At 45.9% G+C, this 26,309-nt stretch overlaps 1 protein-coding gene across 1 annotated transcript in view; it reads left to right on the plus strand.

Moving 5' to 3' along the window:
- Positions 1–513: 513 nt before the first annotated feature.
- The window catches only part of hectd1 (HECT domain containing 1), a 33,307-nt gene continuing 7,511 nt past the window's right edge, over positions 514–26,309 (plus strand). The window contains 34 exon segments of the mRNA XM_084381354.1: positions 514–722; positions 6,207–6,372; positions 6,866–7,015; positions 7,094–7,328; positions 8,085–8,312; positions 9,678–9,959; positions 10,070–10,340; positions 10,440–10,516; positions 10,860–10,958; positions 11,094–11,208; positions 11,506–11,680; positions 11,938–12,076; positions 12,321–12,491; positions 12,651–12,873; positions 12,967–13,230; positions 13,862–14,073; positions 14,167–14,313; positions 14,436–14,530; positions 15,128–15,233; positions 15,331–15,465; positions 15,559–15,698; positions 15,965–16,177; positions 16,284–16,394; positions 16,554–16,720; positions 16,826–17,002; positions 20,809–21,807; positions 22,445–22,666; positions 23,753–23,897; positions 23,899–23,975; positions 23,978–24,139; positions 25,003–25,073; positions 25,258–25,409; positions 25,487–25,541; positions 25,629–25,851. Coding sequence (XP_084237480.1) covers positions 6,876–7,015; positions 7,094–7,328; positions 8,085–8,312; positions 9,678–9,959; positions 10,070–10,340; positions 10,440–10,516; positions 10,860–10,958; positions 11,094–11,208; positions 11,506–11,680; positions 11,938–12,076; positions 12,321–12,491; positions 12,651–12,873; positions 12,967–13,230; positions 13,862–14,073; positions 14,167–14,313; positions 14,436–14,530; positions 15,128–15,233; positions 15,331–15,465; positions 15,559–15,698; positions 15,965–16,177; positions 16,284–16,394; positions 16,554–16,720; positions 16,826–17,002; positions 20,809–21,807; positions 22,445–22,666; positions 23,753–23,897; positions 23,899–23,975; positions 23,978–24,139; positions 25,003–25,073; positions 25,258–25,409; positions 25,487–25,541; positions 25,629–25,851 — 6,028 coding nt within the window. The 5' untranslated portion in view covers positions 514–722; positions 6,207–6,372; positions 6,866–6,875.

Raw genomic sequence — 26,309 nt, forward strand, 5'->3', positions numbered from 1 at the left:
TCCTCTTATTAATTTGATGATTGCAACCATTCAACATCTATTCAAATGAATACATGATGTATTATGTATGATGATTAATTATCCTCAGGGTCTCCTGGATGTTGGATGTTGGTTCACAATACAGAGACTCACTAACATCACTGTCAGCCAGAGGAACAAACTTAAAAAGGAGCACAGCTGTAGGGTTTTTCAAAGTCTCATGAATGAAATGGAAGTTTCAACATGATTTTTCCAGAAGGTCCCTGACATGAACTGAGACAAGTTGTGGATTTTGGGCGAGTTGGCATGAAATGACCCATTATTGGAACAACTTTTTTTACAGAATGATTTTGTGTACCAGTCACACAGGACAATATAAGCATTTATATTTTACAACTATACGACTATAAGAAGAACAAATGATAAAATGAGGAGATACATGTGCGAAAAGAAAATAATAAATGATCTAAAATGATGCATGTTGTCGTGTATCGTATTTCCGAGCTCAGAGTTGGCTCGTGAACGCGGCAGCAGCAGTCGGCTCCTCTCCATTTCAGTCCGCTCCGCTGTGTTTGTCGCTTCGCCGTCCACTCTGACCTTTTTACACCCGTTCCGGAGAAATGGGAACGCCTTGATTTAACCCCCGGCATCGGCGATAGATACAGCTCTTCACGCTTCAGTTGGACCTAGAAGATTTTGATTCATACGTCTGCTGATCGTCTCTGTGCCGAAAAGAAAAAACGGTGAGTGGCTCATCCCGCAGGTGAAAGCGAGTCCGGGCCGGTGTCGCTCGTGGTGCGTGTCCGCGGCTGCGCTGCGGCCTGTCGGCTCTCCCGGAACTCGAGCCCCGCGGATCGCGTTCGGAGCCCGAGGCCGCGGATGTAGTTGGCTCATTAAGTAGACATTAACGCCACCCGTACAGCACATACGCTGGGATAACTTTTGTATTTATCAACCAGGCGGTGTTTTAGTGAAGGTTTGCTGTCGGTAACAAACGCGGTTTAATCTCAGAAACATGAAGACGCTGCTGTTTTAGCTAGCGGTAGCGTTTAGAGGAGCTAGCGCGGTGCTAGCCGGCTAACAGGATTCGTGGCTTGTCATCAGTTTGTGTGCTGGATTACAAACCAACAGATAACTTGTCCTCACACTGTTGGGATCCTGTTTATATGTTGAGGATATTTTCCTGAAGTTGCGGTTTGTTTTACAGGCCTGACAACATCGCTGTTGCTAATCAGCGTTACGTTAGCACGCCGATGCTAACAGCTAATGCTTATAAACTGTGTGTAACTTGGCCATTAAAGCCTGGTTACCCGTCTGGACAGCTAGCTACAGGGCTTAACGTTACCAGTAACGTATCCCTGCGATATCCTCTTATGTTGATGTGTGTCTGATGAAATAATTAGGCTCCTTATGCCCCGGACAGATGATGAAACTCGGGGTCACACAGCTAGCTTTGTCAGATAAGGCTGAACCGTGTAATTTAACCAGTTTACTCGTAACAAGTGTGTCTGTGGCGAGTTTCTGACGTTGGACAAGTTTGAAGGCACAAACAAAGAAGGTTTGTTCACGTCGGGCCGCAGAATATGGAAATAATCACGAGTAACTGAGGACCTGGTTTCAGGATTTCTACAACAGCTGCTGCTGATTCATCTGCCTGTCTGTTGATTTCATGTTCAGCTTCATTAAGCTGACAACAGACTCAGTCCAGCCACAGGTCAAGTTATAATCTGAAATAAGTTAGGTTTGGGCTGGAGGGGGACACATGCGTAATAAGACAGACAAAGAGGGACAGAGACATCTGTGGAAGCTCATTTCTGCTAGTTAAAGAAAAACATGAGCAATATATTTCCATTGTGAGTGATAACTATGAGATAAGAAAATCATGATTATGAGATTAAAAGTCAGAATTAATCTAACTAATCATTTCATCCACTTCTTTTCTTTAACTGGCAGAAGTGGTTTTCCATCGTCCTCCACTGAAGACAGATAACAGTAATGGTTGTTCTGGAGCTTTCTATCATGACCGCTGTCTTCCTCGTCCTGTTAAAGAGGAATTATACATGTTAAAGTTTTAGTTTTTACCTGAGGACTTCAGGGAGTTTTGTACAAGTTGAACTTTGTTTTATAACATAATAACAGGGGTGGATCCATTATCAGGGCCCACATTCATCTTTTTAAGGATTATCAGTGTTTTGTGTGTCTGATTGCTGATAAAATAAAAAAGTTCAGTTTTATGACTCTGATGCAGCTTATTATCTCTGTTAGTGGTGGATAAATGAAGTGGAGTGAAAGTAATAAGAAAATGAAAATACTGAAGCAAAGTACCTCCAAATTGTACATAAGCACAGTACTTGAGTAAATTGTAGTTAGTTACATTATCTCTGATTATTCTCGACTTTGAGACTAACGTTTTTATTTTAATGTAAATGTATATCGGTTCCAGTTAGCTGTTAGTCTCTTCGATCATTAATGATTAGTATTGGCCCCTTACCTATAAGTTTCTGTAGTATTGTAACAGTGAATTAAACCTTTAATCCAAAGTGATCGTCGCATATTGTTACTTTAAATGATTAATTATCTCACATTTTTAAACACCTACACCTGTTCTGGTAGTTGACCTACATATCGGCCTGTCTGTCGGTGACTGGTGAGTCTACAACCAAGAGCATCAGCTGGTTTAACATCTGGACTTCTTGTTCTTACACTGCGTCAGACAAACTTTTACCCAGGCTTCAGGAATCAGAGCTGCAACAATTAATTGATTGCTTGTCAACTAATATATTAATCGGCAACTATTTTCATAATTGATTTATTGCTTTGAGTAATTTTCTGAGAGAGATAGTCGTCATTCTCTGATGTCGGCTTGTTAAATGTGAATATTTTCTGGTTTCTTTCCCCCCTGATACACATTTTTCATAACTTTGTGACATTTTAAAGACCAAACAACTAATCAATAAATGCAGAAAACAATCGACAGAATAATCAACGCTGAAAATATTGGTTAGTTGCAGCCCTGGTGATGAGCATTTTCTCGATTTTCTTACACTTTATAATCCAATTGATGACTTGAAACAGTAATGAGCAGATGAATAATGATAACGGTTGTTGGTTGCAGCAGTAGTTAGTTGTGAATTGGTTAGAGTTAGCCATGTTGCAGATGTTTATAGGGATTAAAACTAGATTTTGTTATGAGAGGAAGGCAAGTGTTGATTTAGGAGACAGGAAAGGAAACGGCTACATAAGGAAAGGAAAGGAAAGGAAACCACTAATGCTTAGTGGTGGTGACGTTTAAGTCATGTCAAAGCTTTTTACTACTAGAGATTTAATTTATCCTTCGACAGTCACAAAAGTGTTGTTCACCTGTGAAGGTTATCATGATCAGAAGTATCACAAACTTCAGATTATTTTCTGCAATCCTCCAAAATCCAGTTCAATAATCCCACAGGGTTTTTGTCGATGCTAACTTTTAGGTTAGCTACAACAAACCGTCATCCCTGCAGCTGTTTGCCTGAATAAAATAATTAATGAGCTAAACTCGGATCAGGGAGTAAAGCTAAACTCAAAGTATCCAGACTGGGCTCAGTTGGAAAGTTGGTTCTGTGTAGATGGCGCTGTGTGTGTGAACTGGACCTGGTTCTCCTCTGCTTCATTGTGGCTGAGTGTTGTGAAACGACGGCCTTTGTTCTGTTGGTCACAATAAGACCTGAACAGGCTGTAAAGGGCCGAGGAAGTGTGTGTGTGTGTGTGTTCGTGTGTGTGTGTGTGTTCGTGTGTGTGTGTGTGTTCGTGTGTGTGTGTGTGTTCGTTCGTGTGTGTGTGTGTTCGCGCGTGTGTGTTCGCGCGTGTGTGTGTGTGTTCGCGCGTGTGTGTGTGTTTGCGCGTGTGTGTGTTCTGCTGATGGCTGACCTCAATCTGGACTTAGAAAGTGGACGCAGGACGCTGTGAAGGGTTACAGGGTGACTGAGCGAGCTGGGTCAGCCTCACCCGGTCCTGCTGTGGTCGCCCCCGGGCCTGACGGGGGAGGAGGAGGTCAGGACGCTGTGATGATTAATCTGTTGATAAGAGGATCTGTCCCGCTCAGCCTGTTTCTATCCAACCTCACAGACAGACAGTCAGGTCGGGTGGCTTCAAATTAGGCCCTAATCAACTTAGCCTGGACCATCAGACTCCCAGCATGCACTGCTGTTGTGTTCCTGATATAAAAAAATGTTCGCCGACTGAAACAAACTGAATCATCAAACTCTGTTTTCATGAAACTGAAACAAACTGAGCTTAAAGGACAAAACAGTTTATACTGTTGTTCTGCTCCTTTTAATAGACCGAACAACGAGGCGGGTAATCGAGGAGATAATCAGCGGATGAATCGATGATTGTAGCTCCTCAATTGACCGGAAGTTAAGATTATTTTGCCTCAACAAACACATTTTTAAACAAGCTGTCAGTTTCTCCTGACCCAACACCGACTTCATGTTATGTCAATCAGAAGAAAGATGGAAGCTTGTTAGTTGGCAGCAAGGTCACATTTTGTTGACATTTTGTTGTTGGTCTTCTGTTGCTGCCGGACGTCCCAGCGTCTCTGAATGATGACGAGATGTTTAAAGTGTTTTCTGTGTCATAAAAACAGGAATGTAACCACAGACATGAAGGACTATTAGATTATTTTCCCAGGCATCATTTATTCAGGCGGCCTGCCAGACCACATCCCCGACCCAGAGAGATCTTTTACATTTTTGTATTGATTTATTTATTTCTCTGACATTATTAACTGGACCAGGCAGTGTTTAAATGTCTGCAGATACAAGTATAAAATGTGTCTTCATTTTTACGTCCTGCAGGTTTCAGGTCTGCCTCAGTCTGTTATTACCTTCATTTAAAAGCTCCAGCTTTTCATATCGAGGTGCTTCACATTTGCATGTCGGTTGATTTCAGTTGCCAGTTGAGCTTCTGTGGAAGTGTTTCAGCTGTGAATGCCTCGCGTCTGTTTGAAGGAAAAACCACATCAGAGTTCAGTTGTTTGTCCGTGAGTTAAATGAGCTCGTCAGATCCTGAACTTCCTCTCACACACGTGCTGCGGTTCACATTTTATTACTGCTGTCAGTCTGTTTGTTGCAGGAGAATCAAAAAGGTTTTCCACGTTGGCAGAAAATGTTTTACTTCATCCTGAACTTTCAGACCATTGAGTGCAGGTCGCTTTGTTCAGTTCTTCTGCTCTGCTCGGCTCCAGCACACCCTTTGAACTAAATAATTACCTCAATACGCTCTAATTAGACGTTTGTCTCAGCATGTGAGGAACATAAATTCTCTCTGGAAGCTTTGGCAGCTGGGGTGTCATCCAGGAATTACCCACGTCCATATACAGCGATGAGGTTATATCAAATCTTTCATGTCGTAGGCTCGGTGGGAAAACTTAAAAATCAATGTTTTTATTTCCCTCAGTTTACCACAGAGACTCTGCTGGGCTGAAAGGATGCAGCTTCATTAACTCCGTCTTGACACGTTTGCTGCAGCAAACACACAAAAATCAACCCAGTAAATCAGATTTACTGACACGCTTGATGCAGGAAACTGTTGCTGCACCGCTGCATGTCACCAAATCTGGTAGACTGAGCGAGCACTTATCAAGTCAGTGATAGACGGACGCTAAAGTCAATATTTGTCAGTTGTTTGTTTGACTGTGAAGCGTCTCCTCAATGTGGAAAGTCTAGTTAAGGTGGTCGGCCATGTTCTGTGTTGCTGAGTCAGCACCTGTTTGCAGACGTCTGTAGAGTCACAATGAGGCTGAAGAGTGGAGCTGCAGGAGGAGTTGATTAATCGATGGGGGATGTCTGATCATGTTTAATAGTTTCAGTCATTTTTCAAGCAAAAATGTCAAACGTTAGCTTCTGAACGGAGGATTTACTGCGTTTCGTCGTATCTTCTCACAGTAAGTAAGGAGTCAGTTGCATCTCTACTCAAGAGACGATCGGGGAAAGATCAAACAGCTTTTACCAAATTGGAACCGGATCCAAAATGGAGTCACATTAACAAGCTACAGTCATCCAGGAATTAATCAGTTCCTTTACATAAACAAACTAATGCTTGAGTCATCCAGGAATTATCCACTTCCCTGTATAAACAATGATTAACTCAGTATTAACTCCTGTGTGAGTGACATTATTTTCATGCTCTTTCTGTGTCGTCAGTTGTTTACATGTCTCCTTCACTTCCCCTCTTTGTTTCTGCTGCAGGTGAAGAGACTACATGTCCCAGAAGCCCCTGTGAGAGCCAGCTACTTCCTCCTCGTCCGCGTTTCCTCTCTCCTTCCGTCCGTTGGTTGGATGAGTCCCAAACAGCGACAGAACTTTGAGCAGTGATTGGGCGCTGAGCCAGACCGGGTAGCCAACGGGGAGCCAGGTGAGTGGTCATGTGATGCTGTTGGAGCAGTAATGAGGTGTATCTAATAATTAAACGGTAAACTACAAGTGGCCCAACAAGGTACACAGGCTAACAAGCTAACAACAGGCGAACACAGGACTTTGCTGTAACGTTACTTTAAATCTACTGTGTTTTCACAGTACAATTGCCTGATTTACTGTAGAAACACTATTATGCCACTTTTCCACTAAATTAGCGGGTCTACACAGGTTTTTAAACGCGGGTCAACCCACTAATAACCGCCTGTTGACCCCATTCCCACTTCCTGCAGGCAAGGCAGCCGGAAACAGGCAACAACAATAGACCGCATCCCAAGTTCTGTCCTTAGTTACGAGCCACCACCGGATGTTGATTACATGTCATCACTTTGCAGTTTTCTGACGTATTTCTATGGTACATGTATCATCATAATAAGACTGAAAGAAAACACACTAACTGCTGTTAAGCTGGGTGTACTTTGTGTATTTTTCAGGCTAGCCATCATGGCGGACGTGGACCCAGACACCCTGCTGGAGTGGCTGCAGATGGGTCAGGGCGATGAGCGTGACATGCAGCTCATCGCTCTGGAGCAGCTCTGCATGCTGCTGCTCATGTCGGACAACGTCGACCGCTGCTTCGAGACGTGAGTTTTTGATCCCAAACGATGAGCGTAGTCTGGGGGTCAGCGATTGGCAGACTGACCGTCTCTCTCCTGTCCCAGGTGTCCTCCTCGGACGTTCTTGCCGGCGCTCTGTAAGATCTTCCTGGACGAGAGCGCTCCAGATAACGTGCTGGAGGTCACAGCCAGAGCCATCACCTACTACCTGGACGTGTCTGCGGAGTGCACCCGGAGGATCGTGGGAGTGGACGGGGCCATCAAGGCGCTGTGCAACCGGCTGGTGGTGGTGGAGCTCAACAACAGGACCAGCAGAGACCTCGCCGAGCAGTGTGTCAAGGTGGGAGGACAGGGAGCTGGTATATGTGGTCAGAGCAATGACATCACTCAGAATGAGAACAGATGTTTCAGTGTTTTTATCGCGTTATCATGCCGTTGTAGGCTGTGATGTCATCAGAGAGTGTGTGTCCATCTGCAGTGTGTGTGTGTGTGTGTGTGTGTGTGTGTGTGTGTGTGTGTGTGTGTGTGTGTGTGTGTGTGTGTGTGTGTGTGTGTGTGTGTGTGTGTGTGTGTGTGTGTGTGTGTGTGTGTGTGTGTGTGTGTGTGTGTGTGTGTGTGTGTGTGTGTGTGTGTGTGTGTGTGTGTGTGTGTGTGTGTCCCCAGAACAGGAGACAGGATGATGAGAACTGGTCAGAGCTCAGCCGGCTCCTGTGTTTGTGTTGTTGTTGAGTTTTGGATCAGAGCCACACCACAGGCAGGAGATCCACGAGCATGTGCTCCCAGAGGTTTATTAATAACCATCACAGGACAGTCGTGGTCTTTCTTCTGTCTGTGTCTCATGTCTCCACACTGATCACTGATCTGTCCTGCTGATCACTTCAGCTATTTTTATCTCGTCAGGTGCTTTTTGATCTCTTGTTATTTTAAGTTTCTCAGGTTTGCTCTATAAATGGTGATAATATTTCCTGTTTCTGTGAATTCAGGGACGTTTGAAACAAATCTGTCTTTACTGAAGCATTTTCTTTATATTCATATCTCAGGTTTGACCTCTGTCTCAGAGTCATCTAAGTCACTTTAATGTGTGTTTGTGGTCCAGGTGCTGGAGCTGATCTGTACCCGGGAGTCTGGCGCTGTGTTCGAGGCCGGCGGACTGAACTGTGTGCTGAGTTTCATCAGAGACAGCGGTCACCTCGTTCACAAAGACACTCTGCACTCGGCCATGGCCGTGGTGTCCCGACTCTGCAGCAAGATGGAGCCTCAGGACTCGTCTCTGGAGACCTGTGTCGAGTCTCTGTCCAGCCTCCTCAAACACGAGGACCACCAGGTGACTACAGACGAGTTGCAGTTTTTTTCCTTCAGCAGTGAACCAAGTGCTGGTTCAAAGTTGGTTCAACCTGTGAACCTTTTAAGAACCGGTTCGCTTTTCCACAGGCATGAGAGCCACCGTAGAGTCGCCTCATTCAGTCATTGGATACGTCTCCAATTTCACAGCAATGTTAGGAAATACTATGGCAACTACATCAAGTCTCAAGTGTTGCTCCTGCATGTCTACAGTGGCATCCTAACACGACCATTCAGTCAGTGAAAACAGTAAAACTCTTTTGTTTATTCTCCCGTGGATAAGTCAGAAAACGCTACATTAAAGTGAAACTCTCGCCAAAAAGCAACCGAGGCTTTATTTATGATTGGGTATGAGTCAAACCTTCACGTACAAGCACACTCATGACCAAAGAGGCACTTTTAAGATTTACCGTAGTTTCGTTTTGGGGCAAGCTCATTTTGAACGGGAGTACATAGGGCATACCACGACGGCATCAAAATGTCTATTTTTAGACCACTAAGAAGGCTCCACACATCATGAAACTTTACTGGTAGCATCACCAGGGTCTCTACTCATGACACGAGCAGTAAGAACATTGTTTGTGTACGCAAAGTGTGTGAAAAAGACGGTTTTGAACTACTTACGCTTAGCTACTGGGACTCCGGCGCGCCGCCGCCATTCCAGGCAAAAAGTGTCGATCTCCGAGTGCGGCCATCATGTTAGTCAAAAGCAACACTGACGTCCATGTTGTTGCTTTTGACTAACGACAGAACAACGAATTATCCGCGAATTCATCTGGAAATAAGCCCGAGGAGCGTCCCACCGTTACTCTCCGTCATGATGGCCGCACTCGGAGATCGACACTTTTTGCCTGGAATGGCGGCGGCGCGCCGGAGTCCCAGTAGCTAAGTGTAAGTAGTTCAAAACCGTCTTTTTCACACACTTTGTGTACACAAACAATGTTCTTACTGCTCGTGTCATGAGTAGAGACCCTGGTGATGCTGCCAGTAAAGTTTCATGATGTGTGGAGCCTTCTTAGTGGTCTAAAAATAGACATTTTGATGCCGTCGTGGTATGCCCTATGTACTCCCGTTCAAAATGAGCTTGCCCCAAAACGAAACTACGGTAAATCTTAAAAGTGCCTCTTTGGTCATGAGTGTGCTTGTACGTGAAGGTTTGACTCATACCCAATCATAAATAAAGCCTCGGTTGCTTTTTGGCGAGAGTTTCACTTTAACTCTGTTTTAAAAAATGGCCGTTTGTTGGTCCTTGGTCACAATGACCCCGCCCCCGGCCCCTGACGTAAGCGGTTGTTGGTTCTGGTTTGAAAAGGGTTCTCAGTAGAACTAACCACTTGTTGTCCTCCAGGTGTCAGATGGTGCTCTGCGCTGCTTCGCTTCATTGGCCGACAGGTTCACTCGCCGCGGCGTGGACCCCGCCCCTTTAGCCAAACACGGCCTGACAGAGGAGCTGCTGTCCCGCATGGCAGCTGCCGGCGGCATGGTGTCAGGTCCCGCCTCTTCCTGTAAGCCTGGCCGGACCTCGACAGGCGCCGCCCCCTCAGCTCCAGACTCCAAACTGAGCAACCAGGTGTCGACCATCGTCAGCCTGCTGTCCACGCTGTGCAGAGGGTCGCCGCTCGTCACACATGTAGGTCGACACAACTGAAACGGGAAGAATAACAAATATTTTAAGGCAGAAGGAACATTTACTCGAGATTTACAGATCGTCTGATGTGCTCTCTTTTGTCCCGTCTTCAGGACCTGTTGCGTTCAGCGCTGCCTGACTCGATGGAGTCGGCTCTGGGAGGAGACGAGCGCTGCGTGCTGGACACCATGCGGCTGGTGGACCTCCTGCTGGTGCTCCTGTTCGAGGGGCGAAAGGCGCTGCCCAAATCCACAGCGGGGTCGACGGGGCGGATCCCCGGCCTGCGACGCCTCGACAGTTCAGGGGAGAGATCGCACCGACAGCTCATCGACTGTATTCGCAGCAAAGACACAGACGCTCTGATCGACGCCATCGACACCGGAGGTACGAACACACAGATGTTTATTTTTATTCGCATCCTGATGAATCATATTTTGTTGTGGTAAAAGTTCTTCTTGTTCACCTTCCTGCTTTCTGTTGCAGCTTTTGAGGTGAACTTCATGGACGATGTTGGACAGACGCTGCTCAACTGGGCTTCAGCTTTTGGCACACAGGAAATGGTAAAAAAAATAAAATAAAACTGAATGCAGACTCTGACCTTCATTTAAATCTTTTATGATTTACGAGCCACACTAGCTGCTGACCGACGCCTGATTTTCGAAGCAGATGCCGTAAAAAAAGTCTGATCAATATATTGACACTCAAAGTTTTGGCTGTGATCCCTGAAATGTGAAAAGAAAGATGTGTCAAAGAGGCAGGATGTTTCTGTATCTTTCTCTTTATGTCAGCCATCTGTGAAAAAGACATTAATGCCTACATGGAAAGATGCTGAAGATCAGTCTTCTGTCTCAGGTCGACTCTGATTTCGTGGCTGTGAGCTCTGTTTGTTTGTTGTTGTTCCAGGTGGAGTTTCTATGTGAGAGGGGGGCGGACGTCAACAGAGGTCAGAGGTCATCCTCACTACACTACGCTGCCTGTTTCGGACGCCCACAAGTAGCCAAGGTAACACATGCACACTGTAAATCCAGCAGTCATGAGAATTCCTTTTAGGTAACACTCAACTTGAGTCCTGTTCATTACAAACATTTAATGGTCTGTGTGATCTGTTTTCTAATGTGTGTGTGTGTGTGTGTGTAGACTCTGCTGCGTCACGGAGCTAACCCTGACCTGAGAGACGAGGACGGGAAAACTCCTCTGGACAAGGCGAGGGAGAGAGGACACAGTGAGGTGGTGGCTATACTGCAGTCGCCTGGTGAGTGAGGAGTCCTCCTTCTCCTCCTTCTCGGTCTTCTTCTTCGTCTCCTCCTTTCCTCTCCTCGCCCTCTTCCTTGTCCTTCTTCCAGTGTTTAAGCACCCTTTTTCATTCTTTTATCCTCCTTAAACATCCTGATCATCTTTTGAGGGAAAATGCTTCTCCTGCAGTGATGCTGCTCCAGACGTCATCAACGGCTGTAAATCTTATCTGACTCGGATAAGAACTGTAGATCAGGGGAAGTAGTTGGAGCACAAAGCACCAGTGAGGTCACACTAATCTGTTTGTGTGTTTCAGGAGACTGGATGTGTCCGGTGAATAAGGGCGACGACAAGAAGAAGAAAGATGTGAACAAGGAGGAGGAGGAGGGCAGCGAGCCCAAAGGAGACCCAGAGATGGCTCCCATCTACCTGAGGAGACTTCTGCCTGTTTTTGCACAAACCTTTCAGCAAACCATGCTGCCTTCTATAAGGTAACCCCACCGTAACTGTGAACTGCACCTTTACGTTTTATTGACTACTTAACAACTCATCAATTTCATTAAGGAGAGATCGAACCGAGACAGGTTGAATCTTAATTTAATTAGAGCAGATAAGAGGTGAACAGCCTGATGTAAATCAGCAGGCAGAAGCTGAAGTGGGAAAACAAGTCCTTCTTTAGTAGAGGTCATCAAAAAGAAATGTTATGACGTGTGTGTGTGTGTGTGTGTGTGTGTGTGTGTGTGTTTAGGAAAGCCAGTCTGGCCCTGATCAGGAAGATGGTTCACTACAGCAGTGAGGTCCTGCTGAAGGAGGTGTGTGACAGCGAGACGGGACACAACCTTCCCACTGTGCTGGTGGAGATCACTGCGACTGTCCTCGACCAGGAGGTACACAATATTTTGACTTTATGACCTTCAAGTCGCTTTTCTGCTGACGGGTGATCAGATCAGATTGAATATCTATGATTCCAATGTTATTATTAAGGCCATTTAACTGACTATCAGAACTAAGGGCTGGTGTCCATGTCAAGTTTATGTCGGGTAGAAAAGCGTTTGTATTTCTGTGATCAGGGAGTAACAAACTGCACTCATGGCTACAAAAGTGACGTGAAATGATTTCATTGTGTGTCAGGACGACGACGACGGTCACCTGCTGGCTCTGCAGATCATCAGAGATCTGGTGGATAAAGGCGGAGACGTTTTCCTCGATCAGCTGGCTCGACTGGGAGTCATCAACAAGGTGTCCACTCTGGCTGGACCGGCGTCTGACGACGAGAACGAGGACGAGGCTAAACCTGAGAAGGTAGTGTGTGTGGTGTGTGTGTGTGTGTTTGTGTGTGAGTTTGTGTTTGTGTCTACCACAAAACCTGTGGTAATGAGCCTTTTTGCAGTTTTCATGCTCAAGAAGGAAGGAGCACAAATGAATCTAACTGAATACCTGAACCATTTCTCATGTTTGCAGGAGGAGGAGGTGCAGGAGGATGCGAGGGAGATCCAGCAGGGGAAGCCGTACCACTGGAAGGACTGGTCCATCATCAGAGGGAGGGACTGTCTCTACATCTGGTCCGACGCTGCTGCACTCGAGCTCTCCAACGGCTCCAACGGCTGGTTCAGGTTCATCCTGGATGGGAAGCTGGCCACCATGTACTCCAGCGGGAGTCCGGAGGGCGGGTCAGACAGTTCTGGTAGGAAAACAGACTTGGAACACACAGAGGGGACTTTTCATCTCATGTTGTCTTTGTTGCTCTGACTGATCTCCTTCCTCTCCCCTTGAGCAGAGTCTCGCAGTGAGTTCCTGGAGAAGCTGCAGCGGGCGAGGAGTCAGGTGAAACCAGTAACAGCCAGTCAGCCCATCCTGTCCAGTGTCGGTCCCACTAAGCTGACGGTGGGTAACTGGTCTCTGACCTGCCTGAAGGACGGAGAGATCGCCATCCACAACTCTGACGGACAGCAGGCCACCATCCTGAAGGAAGACCTGCCGGGCTTCGTCTTTGAGTCCAACAGAGGAACCAAACACTCGTTCACCGCCGAGACCTCACTGGGTGTGTGTCAGCATATCCCTGCAGCTCCACGACTCCTCCTGCAGCTGTTACAGCAACACATCAACATAAACTGTAAAAACTACGGAACGTTTTAAATCTTGTAGTTTGACCTCACACTAGAAACGGCTGTTTAAGTTTGTTTTCATCTAATTCACACAGTAGCTTGAATTATATTATAATAATAATAATAACAATAATAATAATAATAATGACTTTATTTATACAGCACCTTTTTAGAAACAGAGGAAGCCTCATTTGAGGTGATTTGAAACAAGACGGCAGGACAGAAAATGTAAAAACACAAAGTTAATGAATCATCACAAGTAAAAGGAATAAAAGTGATAAAATCACAAAAAAAGTAAGAGATAAATGAGAGAATATAATTGGACGTGTGAAGACGATCAGGGATCTGTAATAAGACGACATCACATGAGAGGAATTAAAAATGCATAAAGAGCCATAAAAATAATAAAAGATAATAAATTAAAAATAAACAAACAAAAGCGGTAAAAGACACTAAGAAAAAAACATCACATGAGATAAAACTATGTATCAGCAGCAACACACATCAAGTTGTAGCACGACTGTTAATCTAGGTCTGTGTTGACGTTGTGTGTGTTTTTGTGTGCAGGCTCAGAGTTTGTGACGGGCTGGACGGGGAAGCGAGGCAGGAAGCTGAAGTCCAAGCTGGAGAAGACGAAGCAGAAGGTGAAGAGCATGGCGAGGGAGCTGTACGATGACCACTTCAAAGCTGTAGAGAGCATGCCCAGAGGAGTGGTGGTCACCCTGAGGAACATCTCCACACAGCTGGAGTCCGCCTGGGAGCTGCACACCAACCGACAGGTACAGAAACACACAACGCTTATAATCCTGATATAACGCAGGGTTTAGAGTTCATTCTGGTCAGCTGTGTGATTTGTTTTTGTGTGTTTACAGTGTATTGAAGGGGAGAACACGTGGAGGGACCTGATGAAGACGGCCCTGGAGAACCTGATCGTAGTTTTGAAGGATGAAAACACGATTTCTCCGTATGAGATGTGTAGCAGCGGCCTGGTCCAGGCGCTGTTCACTGTCCTCAACAATGTGAGTGATCCTCTTAAATCCCTCGTCACACCCGTGGTGTGCCGTGTCTTCAGCTTGAATCATAGCTGTGAAAATCACTCAGACGTCTGATGTAAAGTGAGTTCTTCTGTCTGTGTGTGCAGAGTGTGGAACTGGACCTGAAACATGATTGTAAGCCTTTAATGGAGAGGATCAATGTCTTTAAGGCGGCTTTCAGCGAGAATGAAGACGATGAAAGGTAACCGTGACAAACATGTCCACCTTCTGACTTTAAAGGAGCTGCACATCCCCACAGTTGTAAGATTACTCTGGATAATGAGCCCGATAGTCAGATTAGAGTTATGCTGGAATGATGTTGTGTCAGAGAACTTAATAAAGAGATCAGCATCATGAGGCTGCGTCTTACAAATGATCTTACAAAACCAACAAACACAGGCTTTGTTTGTTCAGACTGCCGGCCCAGATCTGTTTTTTGACACATCCAGATTGTATCCAGATTACTTTAGAGTGTTTAAACAACATGCTGATGTCTGTCTGAAGCTCTTACAAAGTGTTTTGTTGGTTACAACCTCACACAGAATCACAAAAATGACAAATTAAATAAAAGACTAAAATATAACAGAAAATTGACATGCAGGGTGGAAGTAATAGAGTACTGTGAGTACTGTCAGATTACAGCTGACCTGTGTGTGTGTGTGTGTGTGTGTGTGTGTGTGTGTGTGTGTGTGTGTGTGTGTGTGTGTGTGTGTGTGTGTGTGTGTGTGTGTGTGTGTGTGTGTGTGTGTGTGTGTGTGTGTGTGTGTGTGTGTGTGTGTGTGTGTGTGTGTGTTTGCAGCCGACCAGCTGTTGCCTTAATCCGTAAACTGATAGCTGTCCTGGAGTCAATAGAACGTCTACCTCTGCACCTGTACGACACTCCAGGCTCCACATACAACCTGCAGGTGGGTCTCCGTGTGCTCTGGATCCAGGTGTGTTTTCAGGAATCTGTTGGTTGATGTCTGAAGGACAAACTTAACAGCGAGTTCTTGTGCTCGTCAGATCTTGACGAGGAGGCTGCGGTTCCGTCTGGAGCGAGCGCCGGGCGAGACGGCTCTGATCGACCGGACGGGTCGCATGTTGAAGATGGAACCGCTCGCGACTGTGGAGTCTCTGGAGCAGTACCTACTGAAGATGGTGAGAACACCAAAGGCATCGCCTCCACTCACTTTACTTTAATGTGAGATGCAGTTCAGTTTTGACCTCCGTCCTCCCCCTCCTCTCCTCCAGGTGGCGAAGCAGTGGTACGACTTCGAGCGCTCGTCCTTCGTCTTCGTGAGGAAGCTGAGGGAAGGACAGACCTTCACGTTCAGACACCAGCACGACTTCGACGAGAACGGAATCATCTACTGGGTCGGAACCAACGCCAAGTAAGTTCACTCAGACTATATTTAATATTTTTGTACTCTTTCTACCTTGAAGGCAAACTGAGGAGCTTCTATAGCATCGTTTTATTTTGACGTCAAATACAGCAGAATAAATATAGCAGATGTTTGAATGGAGTTTGGTCTGATATTGTTTGGTGTGTTTCCAGGCAAATGAAACCTGCTTAATCTTTCATTCATACACTTCTAGATATTTGTTATTGATTTTAAGGGACTTTTATCTCATCACACCTCATTTCTGCTCCCGTCAGGACGGCGTATGAGTGGGTGAATCCAGCTGCCTATGGCCTCGTGGTGGTGACATCATCAGAGGGGCGTAACCTCCCCTACGGGCGGCTGGAGGACATCCTCAGTCGGGATAGCTCCGCTCTCAACTGCCACACCAATGACGACAAGAACGCCTGGTTCGCTGTCGACCTCGGCCTCTGGGTCATTCCCTCAGCGTACACACTGAGACACGCCAGGTACGAAAACAAGCACCAGAGGACAAAAGAAACGCACATCTTAGGTCGATTCAGGACAATTCAAATATATTTAATATATCAATTCTATCTTCTTCTTCTCTCTCAGGGGTTATGGCCGCTCTGCGTTGAGGAACTGGGTGTTTCAGGTGTCGAAGGACGGTCAGAACTGGACGACTCTCTACACGCACGTAGACGATTGCAGCCTCAACGAACCGGGGTACGACATATAGAGAGAGTTAATCATCAGTACCCAGAATTCTCCTCTAATCCTATAAATAAATGAACACCAAGAGCCTCCACACAACCAAAAGCTTATAATGTGTGTGTGTGTGTGTGTGTGTGTGTGTGTGTGTGTGTGTGTGTTTGTCTGTCTCAGGTCAACAGCCACGTGGCCTCTGGACCCGTCCAAAGAGGAGAAGCAGGGGTGGAGACACATCAGGATCAAACAGATGGGGAAGAACGCCAGCGGTCAGACTCACTATCTGTCTCTGTCTGGACTCGAGCTGTACGGCACCGTCACCGCCGTCTGTGAGGACCAGCTCGGTACGGCCGCCATCTTGTGTTCTTGCTGCTGATTTATCCCTCTCTGTCCTTCATGTATCAGTTGAATGTTTGATATCACCCCTTCTATCTCTCTCCTCCCCTCAGGTAAAGCTGTGAAAGAGGCAGAGGCGAACCTTCGTCGCCAGCGGCGCCTGTTTCGCTCCCAGGTGATGAAGTACATCGTCCCAGGGGCGCGGGTCGTCCGCGGCATCGACTGGAAGTGGCGCGACCAGGATGGAAACCCGGCGGGAGAGGGCACCGTCACCGGAGAGGCTCACAACGGTAAGACGCGTCCCGAGAAGACAGAAACTGAGAAATTAAAACTCACAACTCATCCTGCAGCTTCAGAGGAGCCAGTTTAACTGTTTGAATTTGTTTCATGTTTCATTACTTGACTTGTTTTAAGGTTTTGTTCGGAGGAACTTCCTGTTTCTGTACGCAGAGGCTCAACTGTGGGAAGATATTTGTGCCATCAAGTTCTCAATTTGAAAACTTGTGTTTGTACTTTTCATAATTTGAAGTTCAGAAGTTCACATTTTTGTGCAGAATAACATCAGTTGTTTAAATTTACAGCAAACTCCAAATGGACTGCATTTATATAACGTCTTTCTGGTCTCTGAAACACTTCATTCAGAGACTGAGGAGAGCAAACGAGCACAGATATTAGGTGTGTGAGTTTTTGGTAATCTCATGGTTCGATTTTCATTTTTTGGGTGTTCGATTCAAAAAGATTCCCAATTCAAAATTGCTGACACACGAGATAAACGATCTGCAGCCTTTTATTTTAAAAAGTTCCACACTGAGCAGAGTTATTTTCTTCAACACACAGTTGTTTAGTTGTATTGAACGCTGCGGTGTGTGTTTGTTAGCAGTTGTCAGCTGGTCTTGTTTGTTCCTGCTGACAGCTGCTCCGTCATCACGAGCTCGTAACGTCTTGTGACATGTGGCCTGCTTAATGTTCATCTTGCAAAGGTAATTACGCAGTCGTTAAATAACATAAACCGCTGCCTTGTTTGAAAATTAATTTAAAGAAAACTTGTCCGGGTGCTGAACTACCATCGCACTTTAGTTCCACCTTTTTCGTTCCTTCAGCATCACACAACCAATTACCTTGTTTTCTTTTCAACGCCTCTAACGGACACACAGAATATAAAGACATGCATGAGGGGAAAAATGGTCAAATCAGTGCTGGTTTCTAGATTCACCACAGGAAAACTAAATGAAAATGGTCCTAAGTGCTGTATATCAAAGGCAAATGAAATGAAATGAAAACGGCTTCTGCAGGTTTTTATATCAAAATCATACATAAATGTAAGAACATAGTTGCAAATGCATTTAGTAAGTTTAACTGCAAAGCGTGGTGGCCAAGTCGTACAACCTGCTGGTTCAAGTATCTGCCCACAGTCAGTTCATGTCTGACTCTGTAATCAGCATCGTTCTGTTTTACAGGATCTAAACTCAGCAGGTTCCTGTAAGAAGACAGGAACATTTCTACATTAACATTTTTCTCCCTGAACTTTCCTAAACACGCCCTTTAACAAGAGCTTAACCTGAAACCTCTGAGAACCTCGGACACATCCTGACATCGGTGTTGGAAACTACACCGCTAAACTGTGACTACACGGCCCACATAGGGAAAGATGCTTTCAGGCGCAGTACTGTGTGTAGGTTACCTGTGATTTAGCAGCACTGAGAGCCCAGTGCACATCACAGCAGTTAACAAGCTATACATTTTCAAAGATTAAATTATTTTATCTCTATTCAAGTTAGCCGGCTCAGTGGAAGTCTCTCACTAACGCTCTCTTGGCCCCATAACGGGGAAGATCGGGGAATTTTATAGCCCGGAAGTTGAGTATTTTTGGCTTCATGTGCCACTGCATCACCTCATGCAGGGCAGAAAACATCTGACCCCCTCGTCTTTCTGTCGGGACGTCATGGGGCTTCAGGATGAGGCGTCTGTCGTACACTACGGCTCACTACGCGAGATGAAACCAGCAAAAGTTGCGCCCGTTTTCGGTGTTATAATTTGACAGAATTCTGTAATAATTTATCGGTAATGTATTAGTTGTGGGTGACGATGTGAAATAAACAAAGAACAGAAAGAGACAGTTTGAAGCTTCGACCTTGTTTCTTCATCTTTCAAGTGAATGAGTTCTTCTTCTCGTATCGAGTTGTTCAGCTTCTGTCGCGGCGTCGAGTGAAGGCAGCTTGTGATTGTAGTCGGACTCACCGCAGTGTTTACGACACTGAGCATCTTAAAAGAGTGAAATATTGATCGGTCTGATCCCAGCATGCACAGTCCGCACGTCAGTGAGATCAGATTGAAACAAAAGTTCACATCTGTGCTCGTGCAGGACGTAACAAACACCTTCCTCCTCCTCCTCCTCTTCCTCCTCTTCCTCCCTGCCTCTCGCTCCTCTCTGTGTTTCTGTGTTTGAATCCAGATCTGATGTTCTGTCAGCGAGCTGAGCGCATGGAGACGCCACCAGCAGCTCTGTTGATTATCATTTAAAAATCATACAGCAGGATTATTGTTGTTTCTCAGTTTAATTTCTTTCTGTGTGGCTTTGACGCTTTGCATTTGCCAGAAATATTTTCTACTTTTGCTTTGATTGTCATTTTCTGTGACTGTGTTCATATTTTTCTCTCTCATCGCTCCACCTGGACCAAAAACCTCCTCGAACATGGCGACACATTGTTCCTCAAAGCAGTGCGACCTCAATATGTTTGGACACAACAGTTTTATATTCTATAAATCTAAAGTTTAATAACATCAGTCGCTCAGAATAAAAGACAACGAGTGAGCTGCAGATATTTAACTTAAAACAAAGATGAATTCAATCAAAATGGGTTCATATTTTTAAGGATCACTAGTTTATTTGTCCTTGTACACATCAGAATGAAACACTTCAGTCCCCTTCATGCTGCACAGAGTGAACATATTCACAGCTAATTGAATTAAGAAAAAGTAGCATAGAAATGTAAATATATTTCAAGTTTACTGGGACAATAACTGCCACATAACATTAATTAAAGCCACAAATAAAGTGTAATTACTTCCTTTTTCTTTCTTTTTCTGCACTAAATTATGTCTTTCTAAAATAATTTAAATATAAATATACAAAACTACTGTAATTAAAAAAAATACTTCATCCTCTGAATGTTATTATCATCATTATTTTAATTCATATAAACACTTACTGATTAATAAACACGATCCTTGTATGATTATAAATGATATAATGAATACTTTAAATACTTGGTGCTACAGACAAAATTCAGTCCGTGTTTAAACAGAATTGGGGTTTATTACTCAGCATTAGTGTTCTTTGTAGGGTGTTGTGAAACTTAAAGTAATAAAACCTGTTTCGAGGCAGATGGTCGCCCACTGAGTCCGGTTCTGCTCGAGGTTTCTGACTGTTGAAGGCAGTTTTTTTTTCTCAAGTTCTGCTCATGGGGGAAATGTTGGTTCTCTGTTAGTAAATTCATCAGCATGTTTGGTTTAGAGCAGTTTCAGTTTGGAAAGTGCATTGAGATGAGTTTCGTTGTGAATTGGCGCTGTACGAATAAAGATTGATTGAACCCAAACTTATCATTTAAAGATGCAGCAGGCGGTTCTGGACAAAGAGCATCATTGCTGATTGTCCAAACTGACACTTTGGGTTGATGTACGATCGGTTATCGTTATTCAGGTCAAACAACAGTTATGTCTCAAAAAATTAAAATTTTTCACAAAAGTTTAACTTGGTTTACATGAAACTTAAAAAAAAAAACCAGTTGGGACTAAAATGAGATTTATGTAAAAGAAGAAATGCCTTCATCTGAACAAGCTGCTGAGAAGAGGGCAGGTGAAATGAAGTCCTGTTAAATGTTCTTGTGATTATTACAATCACGAGTCACTGACCTCAAAGGAACATTTCAAACAAACAGTCCTGGTCCAGTGTGGAGCTGCTCTGACTGTAAGCTGCTTCTCTGCTGTCTGTCTACCTGTCTCTACCTCTACCTGTCTCTCTCTCTGTCTGTCTCTCTCTCTGCCGGGTCTCTGACATCCATCCGTCCGTCTCCCTCCTATCTCTCTGTCCATCCAGGCTGGATTGATGTAACCTGGGATGCTGGCGGCTCTAACTCTTACCGTATGGGCGCTGAAGGGAAGTTTGACCTCAAGCTTGCTCCAGGGTACGACCCTGAGTCGGCTGCCACAGCGCCGTCACCCAAACCTGTCTCATCCACTGTTTCAGGCCCCGCCTCCTCCACGGTGGGACCCTCGGTGACGCCGGCGGCCAGCGGCGGCACCACCACCACCACGTCCTCCTCATCCTCCTCCACCTCGTCGTCCTCGCAGCAGCAGTCGTGGAGCAGCCTGGTGAAAAATAACTGTCCAGACAAGGGCGGGGCCACGTCGCTGGGCGGGGCCAGCTCCTCCAGCAGGAAGGGCAGCAGCAGCTCCGTCTGCAGCGTCGCCTCCTCCTCCGACATCAGCCTGAGCTCCTCCGTGGGGCTGCCGGGCACGGGGGGTCTGCGGCTGGAGAGGAGGGCCGAGGGGCTGCTGCTCGACCAGGGCTCCGGGGTGGGAGGAGTGACTGGGGTCGGGGTCGGCTCTGACGGACAGCAGCAGGAGCCGATCGTCGTGCTGTCCTCCGCGGTGGAGGGCGGCTCCGGCTCGGCCTCCAGCTCCGGCACGCTCACCGCCGACACGTCCGCCCCCGGCGACGAATCCAGAAACAAGGACTCATCCGCAGCAAGCACTGACCCCGCTACGGCGATCTCAATGGGGCTGGTGAGCGTGAGCTCGCCTGACGTCAGCTCCGTGTCGGAGTCGTCTAGCAAGGACACGCCTTCCCAGAGGCCTCTGTGCTCGGCGGCGAACGCCCGGCTCTCTGTCAGCTCCCTGCTGGCCGCCGGCGCTCCCATGAGCTCCAGCGCCAGCGTGCCCAACCTGTCCTCACGGGAGGCCAGCCTCATGGAGTCGTTTGTCCGCCGCGCTCCCAACATGTCGCGCACCAACGCCACCAACAACATGAACCTGAGCCGCAGCAGCAGCGACAACAACACCAACACGCTGGGCAGGAACGTCATGAGTACTGCAAGTGAGTACTGCAGTATTAATACACTAACACTACACTGTAGTAGCCAGGGAGTACTGCAGTATTACTACACAAACACTACACTGATGCAGTCAGGGAGTACTGCAGTATTACCACACTAACACTACACTGATGCAGCCAGGGAGTACTGCAGTATTACCACACTAACACTACACTGATGCAGCCAGGGAGTACTGCAGTATTACCACACTAACACTACACTGATGCAGTCAGGGAGTACTGCAGTATTACTACACTAACACTACACTGTAGTAGCCAGGGAGTACTGCAGTATTACCACACTAACACTACACTGATGCAGCCAGGGAGTACTGCAGTATTACCACACTAACACTACACTGATGCAGCCAGGGAGTACTGCAGTATTACCACACTAACACTACACTGATGCAGCCAGGGAGTACTGCAGTATTAGTACACTAATACTACACCGATGCAGCCAGGTGAGACCAGGTGCAGGGTGGCTGCTCCGGTCTGCATCCTGCTGGGTGAACAGCATGAGCCTCCTCCAGCCAATCACAGCAGCTGTTTCCAGTCAGCTGACTGGAGCTTAACGAGCTTCACCTGCTGCTCACTAACTGCCCTCTGTTTGTTTGTTTGTTTGTTTGTTTGTTTGCAGCTTCTCCTCTCATGGGCGCTCAGAGCTTTCCTAACCTCACCACCACCGGCACCACCTCCACCGTTACCATGTCAACCTCCATAGTAACCAGCAGCAATAACGTAGCCACAGCAACCACAGGGCTGTCGGTGGGACAGTTGCTAAGCAACACCCTGACGACCAGCCTGACGTCCACGTCCAGCGAGAGCGACACCGGCCAGGAGGCGGAGTTCTCTCTCTATGGTGACCACACACACACACACACACACACACACACACACACACACACACACACACACACACGGCAGACATTTTGACTTGTCAAAGCAGCACAGGTGAGTCCAATTACATTAACGATGGCTCCGTTCTATTTAGTGTCCCAGTGAGTAATGTCAGTGAGTATCCACAATACGAGACCCGTGGAACCAGCGCACCGAAATGGAATGCAGCCTTCATTAATGTTATAAATTCCACCTGTGCTTTTCTGCTCTGTCGAGTCAAAATGTCCGCCGGGAAATCTATTAGATTTAAATTAATCTCCTGCAGACTGACCCTGATCACTAACTGACACGACTGTTGTCCTTTAACCGTCCCCAATTAACTGGTCACACACACACACACACACACACACACACACACACACACACACACACACACACACACACACACACACACAGCCTGCTTCAGCTAACTTGCTTCCTAACATTTCTGGCACCGGGAGCAGATTAGAAGTAAAAGTATCCTGTTCACATAATCAGACATGATTCTGTGAGGATATCACACTCTGTCAATAAACCAGAAGATAAATCGGCTTTAAAGCAGGTTTGATTCTAAAAACATGAAGTTGTTCCATTAATTCTAAATCAGTAAGTGTTTTTTACACCTATAAGAGTTATTGAGTTTATCAAACACTTCAGCTTTGTAACTTTATTTCTTGAACATTTGAGTTGAACATGATTTCTTGTTGCACGTGCTGTGATTTTAAAGAAGAAAAACATTGATCTGCACCTTCAGTCTTGTCAAAACAATGTGTTCAGAAGTGAGATTAAATGATTATTATTGGGTGAACACAAATGAAAGCTTTAGGCGCACCAGTGTAAAGAGATGAGTCTCGAGTCCTGTCGGTCTTCGGTCTGAACGTGTTCACAGCAGCAAATCCACATTTAGAACTAATTAAACTTTGTCTGTGTGTCCGGGTCGATTCAGCTCCGTCTGTTGGTCTAAATCTTTTCAGAGTTCGTTTGAATACACAAGAGTTGAAGCTGCGTCACATTTTCATCAAAAACAACATTATCGTTCCTCTTGTGTGTCTTTTTCAACTTCCTGTAGACTTCCTGGACAGTTGTCGTGCCAACACGCTATTGGCCGAGCTGGACGATGAGGAGGACCTTCCAGAGCCCGACGACGACGATGACGAGAACGAAGACGACAATCAGGAGGACCAGGAGTACGAGGAGGTTCTGGTAATATACCTTCTCTGTTTGTGGCATGAGTAGTGAGAAACAGGAAGTGATGTCAGAGGGTGTGATGATGAGTATGTGGCTGCTGCCGTCCTGCAGGAGGAGGAGGAGTATGAGACCAAAGGAGGTCGCAGGAGGACGTGGGATGACGACTTCGTCCTGAAGAGACAGTTCTCTGCTCTCGTCCCCGCCTTCGACCCCCGACCGGGAAGAACCAACGTCCAGCAGACCACCGACCTGGAGATCCCCCCACCAGGTAACTGTAACCAACGGCAACACAGCAGGAAAAGGAGCGCTGCACCGTTTGTAGATTACAGAATGAAGTCGCCTCAAGAACAGAAGACCGACGCTAAGAGAGGCTCTTTATTTCTTTCATGTTGGAGAACGCAACAAAGAAACGTTGTGGGGACAGAAGTCAACCAAACCTCTTTTTATAATTATCAATCTAAGATATTTCATAAGATTATAACTGTCATCAAAATCAATAATCGCTGCATCAACAGTTGAGTTAACCCAAAACAGACAAGTTAAATCTGAGCCGTCACTCGCTGTGTTGACCTGAGAATCAGAAGAGAGGTCCACACAGTGTGTCCTCCAGCAGAAGTTCAGATACTTGTGTAAAAACAGACTCTGGTAAAAGTAGAAGTGCTGACTCAGCTTCTTTACTCCAGTAAAAGTAATCGAGTACAGGCTCTGACATGTACTCAGAGTATCAGAGTAAAAAGTCTCCCTCTGAAGGACATTTGTGGTCAAAGCTAACTGAAGCTCACGTCATATTAATATAATTCAAAGACTGTTAAAGTTAAAGGTAGAGTCAGTAGGATTTGTCCCAGCTGTTCCTGAACGCACCACAAAGATAGTTGATAGTTGAGTCTCATTCCCAGGATGTCAAATAGCCACATGTTGGGTTGGTAAAGCGTCCCGAGCAGCAACAAAGAGAGAAAATAAGAAAATCCAGGCAGAGGGCTGCAGGTTCAGATATTTGGGATGTAGGGAGGGAACTCAGAAATACTCGTAGTAGCAAAGTAAAAAGTACAGTAAGTGTGGTCTGTTATAGTGATGCTCACTCAGTTCTGTGAGTATTTCCACTCAGATTCATTTTCCTTTCTCTTCTGTCAGGAACTCCTCGTTCGGAGGTTCAGGAGGAGGTGGAGTGCGCTCCGTCTCCTCACCTGTCTCTCACTCTAAAGGTAAGACAACCACAACCAACCCTTCATGACGACTAAACGGCTGAATTGATCACACGGTCCCATAAATTCTGGAAATTGAAGGTCGAAACGTGAAAGTTTATATGTATACCTTCAGAAAACCTCTGTCTGATGTTGGCGGCTGTAAAAGTCATTTTCCAGGTCTAAATGTTGCGTGTGTGTTCAGGTGGCGGGGCTCGGTACGACCCGGGAGGTGGAGCTTCCTCTGTCCAACTACAAGTCGACCATCTTCTACTACGTCCAGCGGCTGCTGCAGCTGTCCTGCAACGGAGCCGTGAAGACGGACAAACTGCGACGCATCTGGGAGCCGACATACACGTAAGAGGAGCGCCACAGTCTGGATCTGATGAATGTCAGAGATGACAGAGTATTGATTCTGGCTGTTGTGTCTGCAGGATAATGTACAGAGAGCTGAAGGACTCCGACAAAGAGAAGGAGAGCGGGAAGATGGTGAGTCACACTGCAAACACACACACACCCTCTCTGTGATGGTTTCCTTGTCACAGGCCTCACTTCACGTCATTTTCCCTCCTGCAGGACTTGTGTGAACACAGCGTTGGCAGTCGCTCTGGCGGTCTGAGCCCGAGCTCGCTTTCAGCCAATCAGAGCAGTGAGATTCTGGGCATAGCCAGAGAGGTGGCGCAGGCGAAGGCGGGCTGCAGCCAGAACGCCTGTGGAGTCGAGGACGTCCTACAGCTGCTGCGCATCCTCTACATCATCGGAGGAGACGCCACCTCCAACCCTCGCACGCTGCAGGAAGGTATGAACACACACAAACAACACATGTATAAAACACAAACAACACAAACAACACATGTATAAAACACACACATATAAAACACACACAAACAACACATGTATAAAACACAAACAACACATGTATAAAACACACACATATAAAACACACACAAACAACACATGTATAAAACACAAACAACACATGTATAAAACACACACATATAAAACACACACAAACAACACATGTATAAAACACACACATATAAAACACACACAAACAACACATGTATAAAACACACACATATAAAACACACACAAACAACACATGTATAAAACACACACAAACAACACATGTATAAAACACACACAACACATGTATAAAACACAAACAACACATGTATAAAACACACACAAACAACACATGTATAAAACACAAACACATGTATAAAACACACACATATAAAACACACACAAACAACA

This window comes from Pagrus pagrus (assembly GCF_965226575.1).
Source record: "Pagrus pagrus genome assembly, chromosome: 18".
Taxonomy (NCBI): Eukaryota; Metazoa; Chordata; class Actinopteri; order Spariformes; family Sparidae; genus Pagrus; species Pagrus pagrus.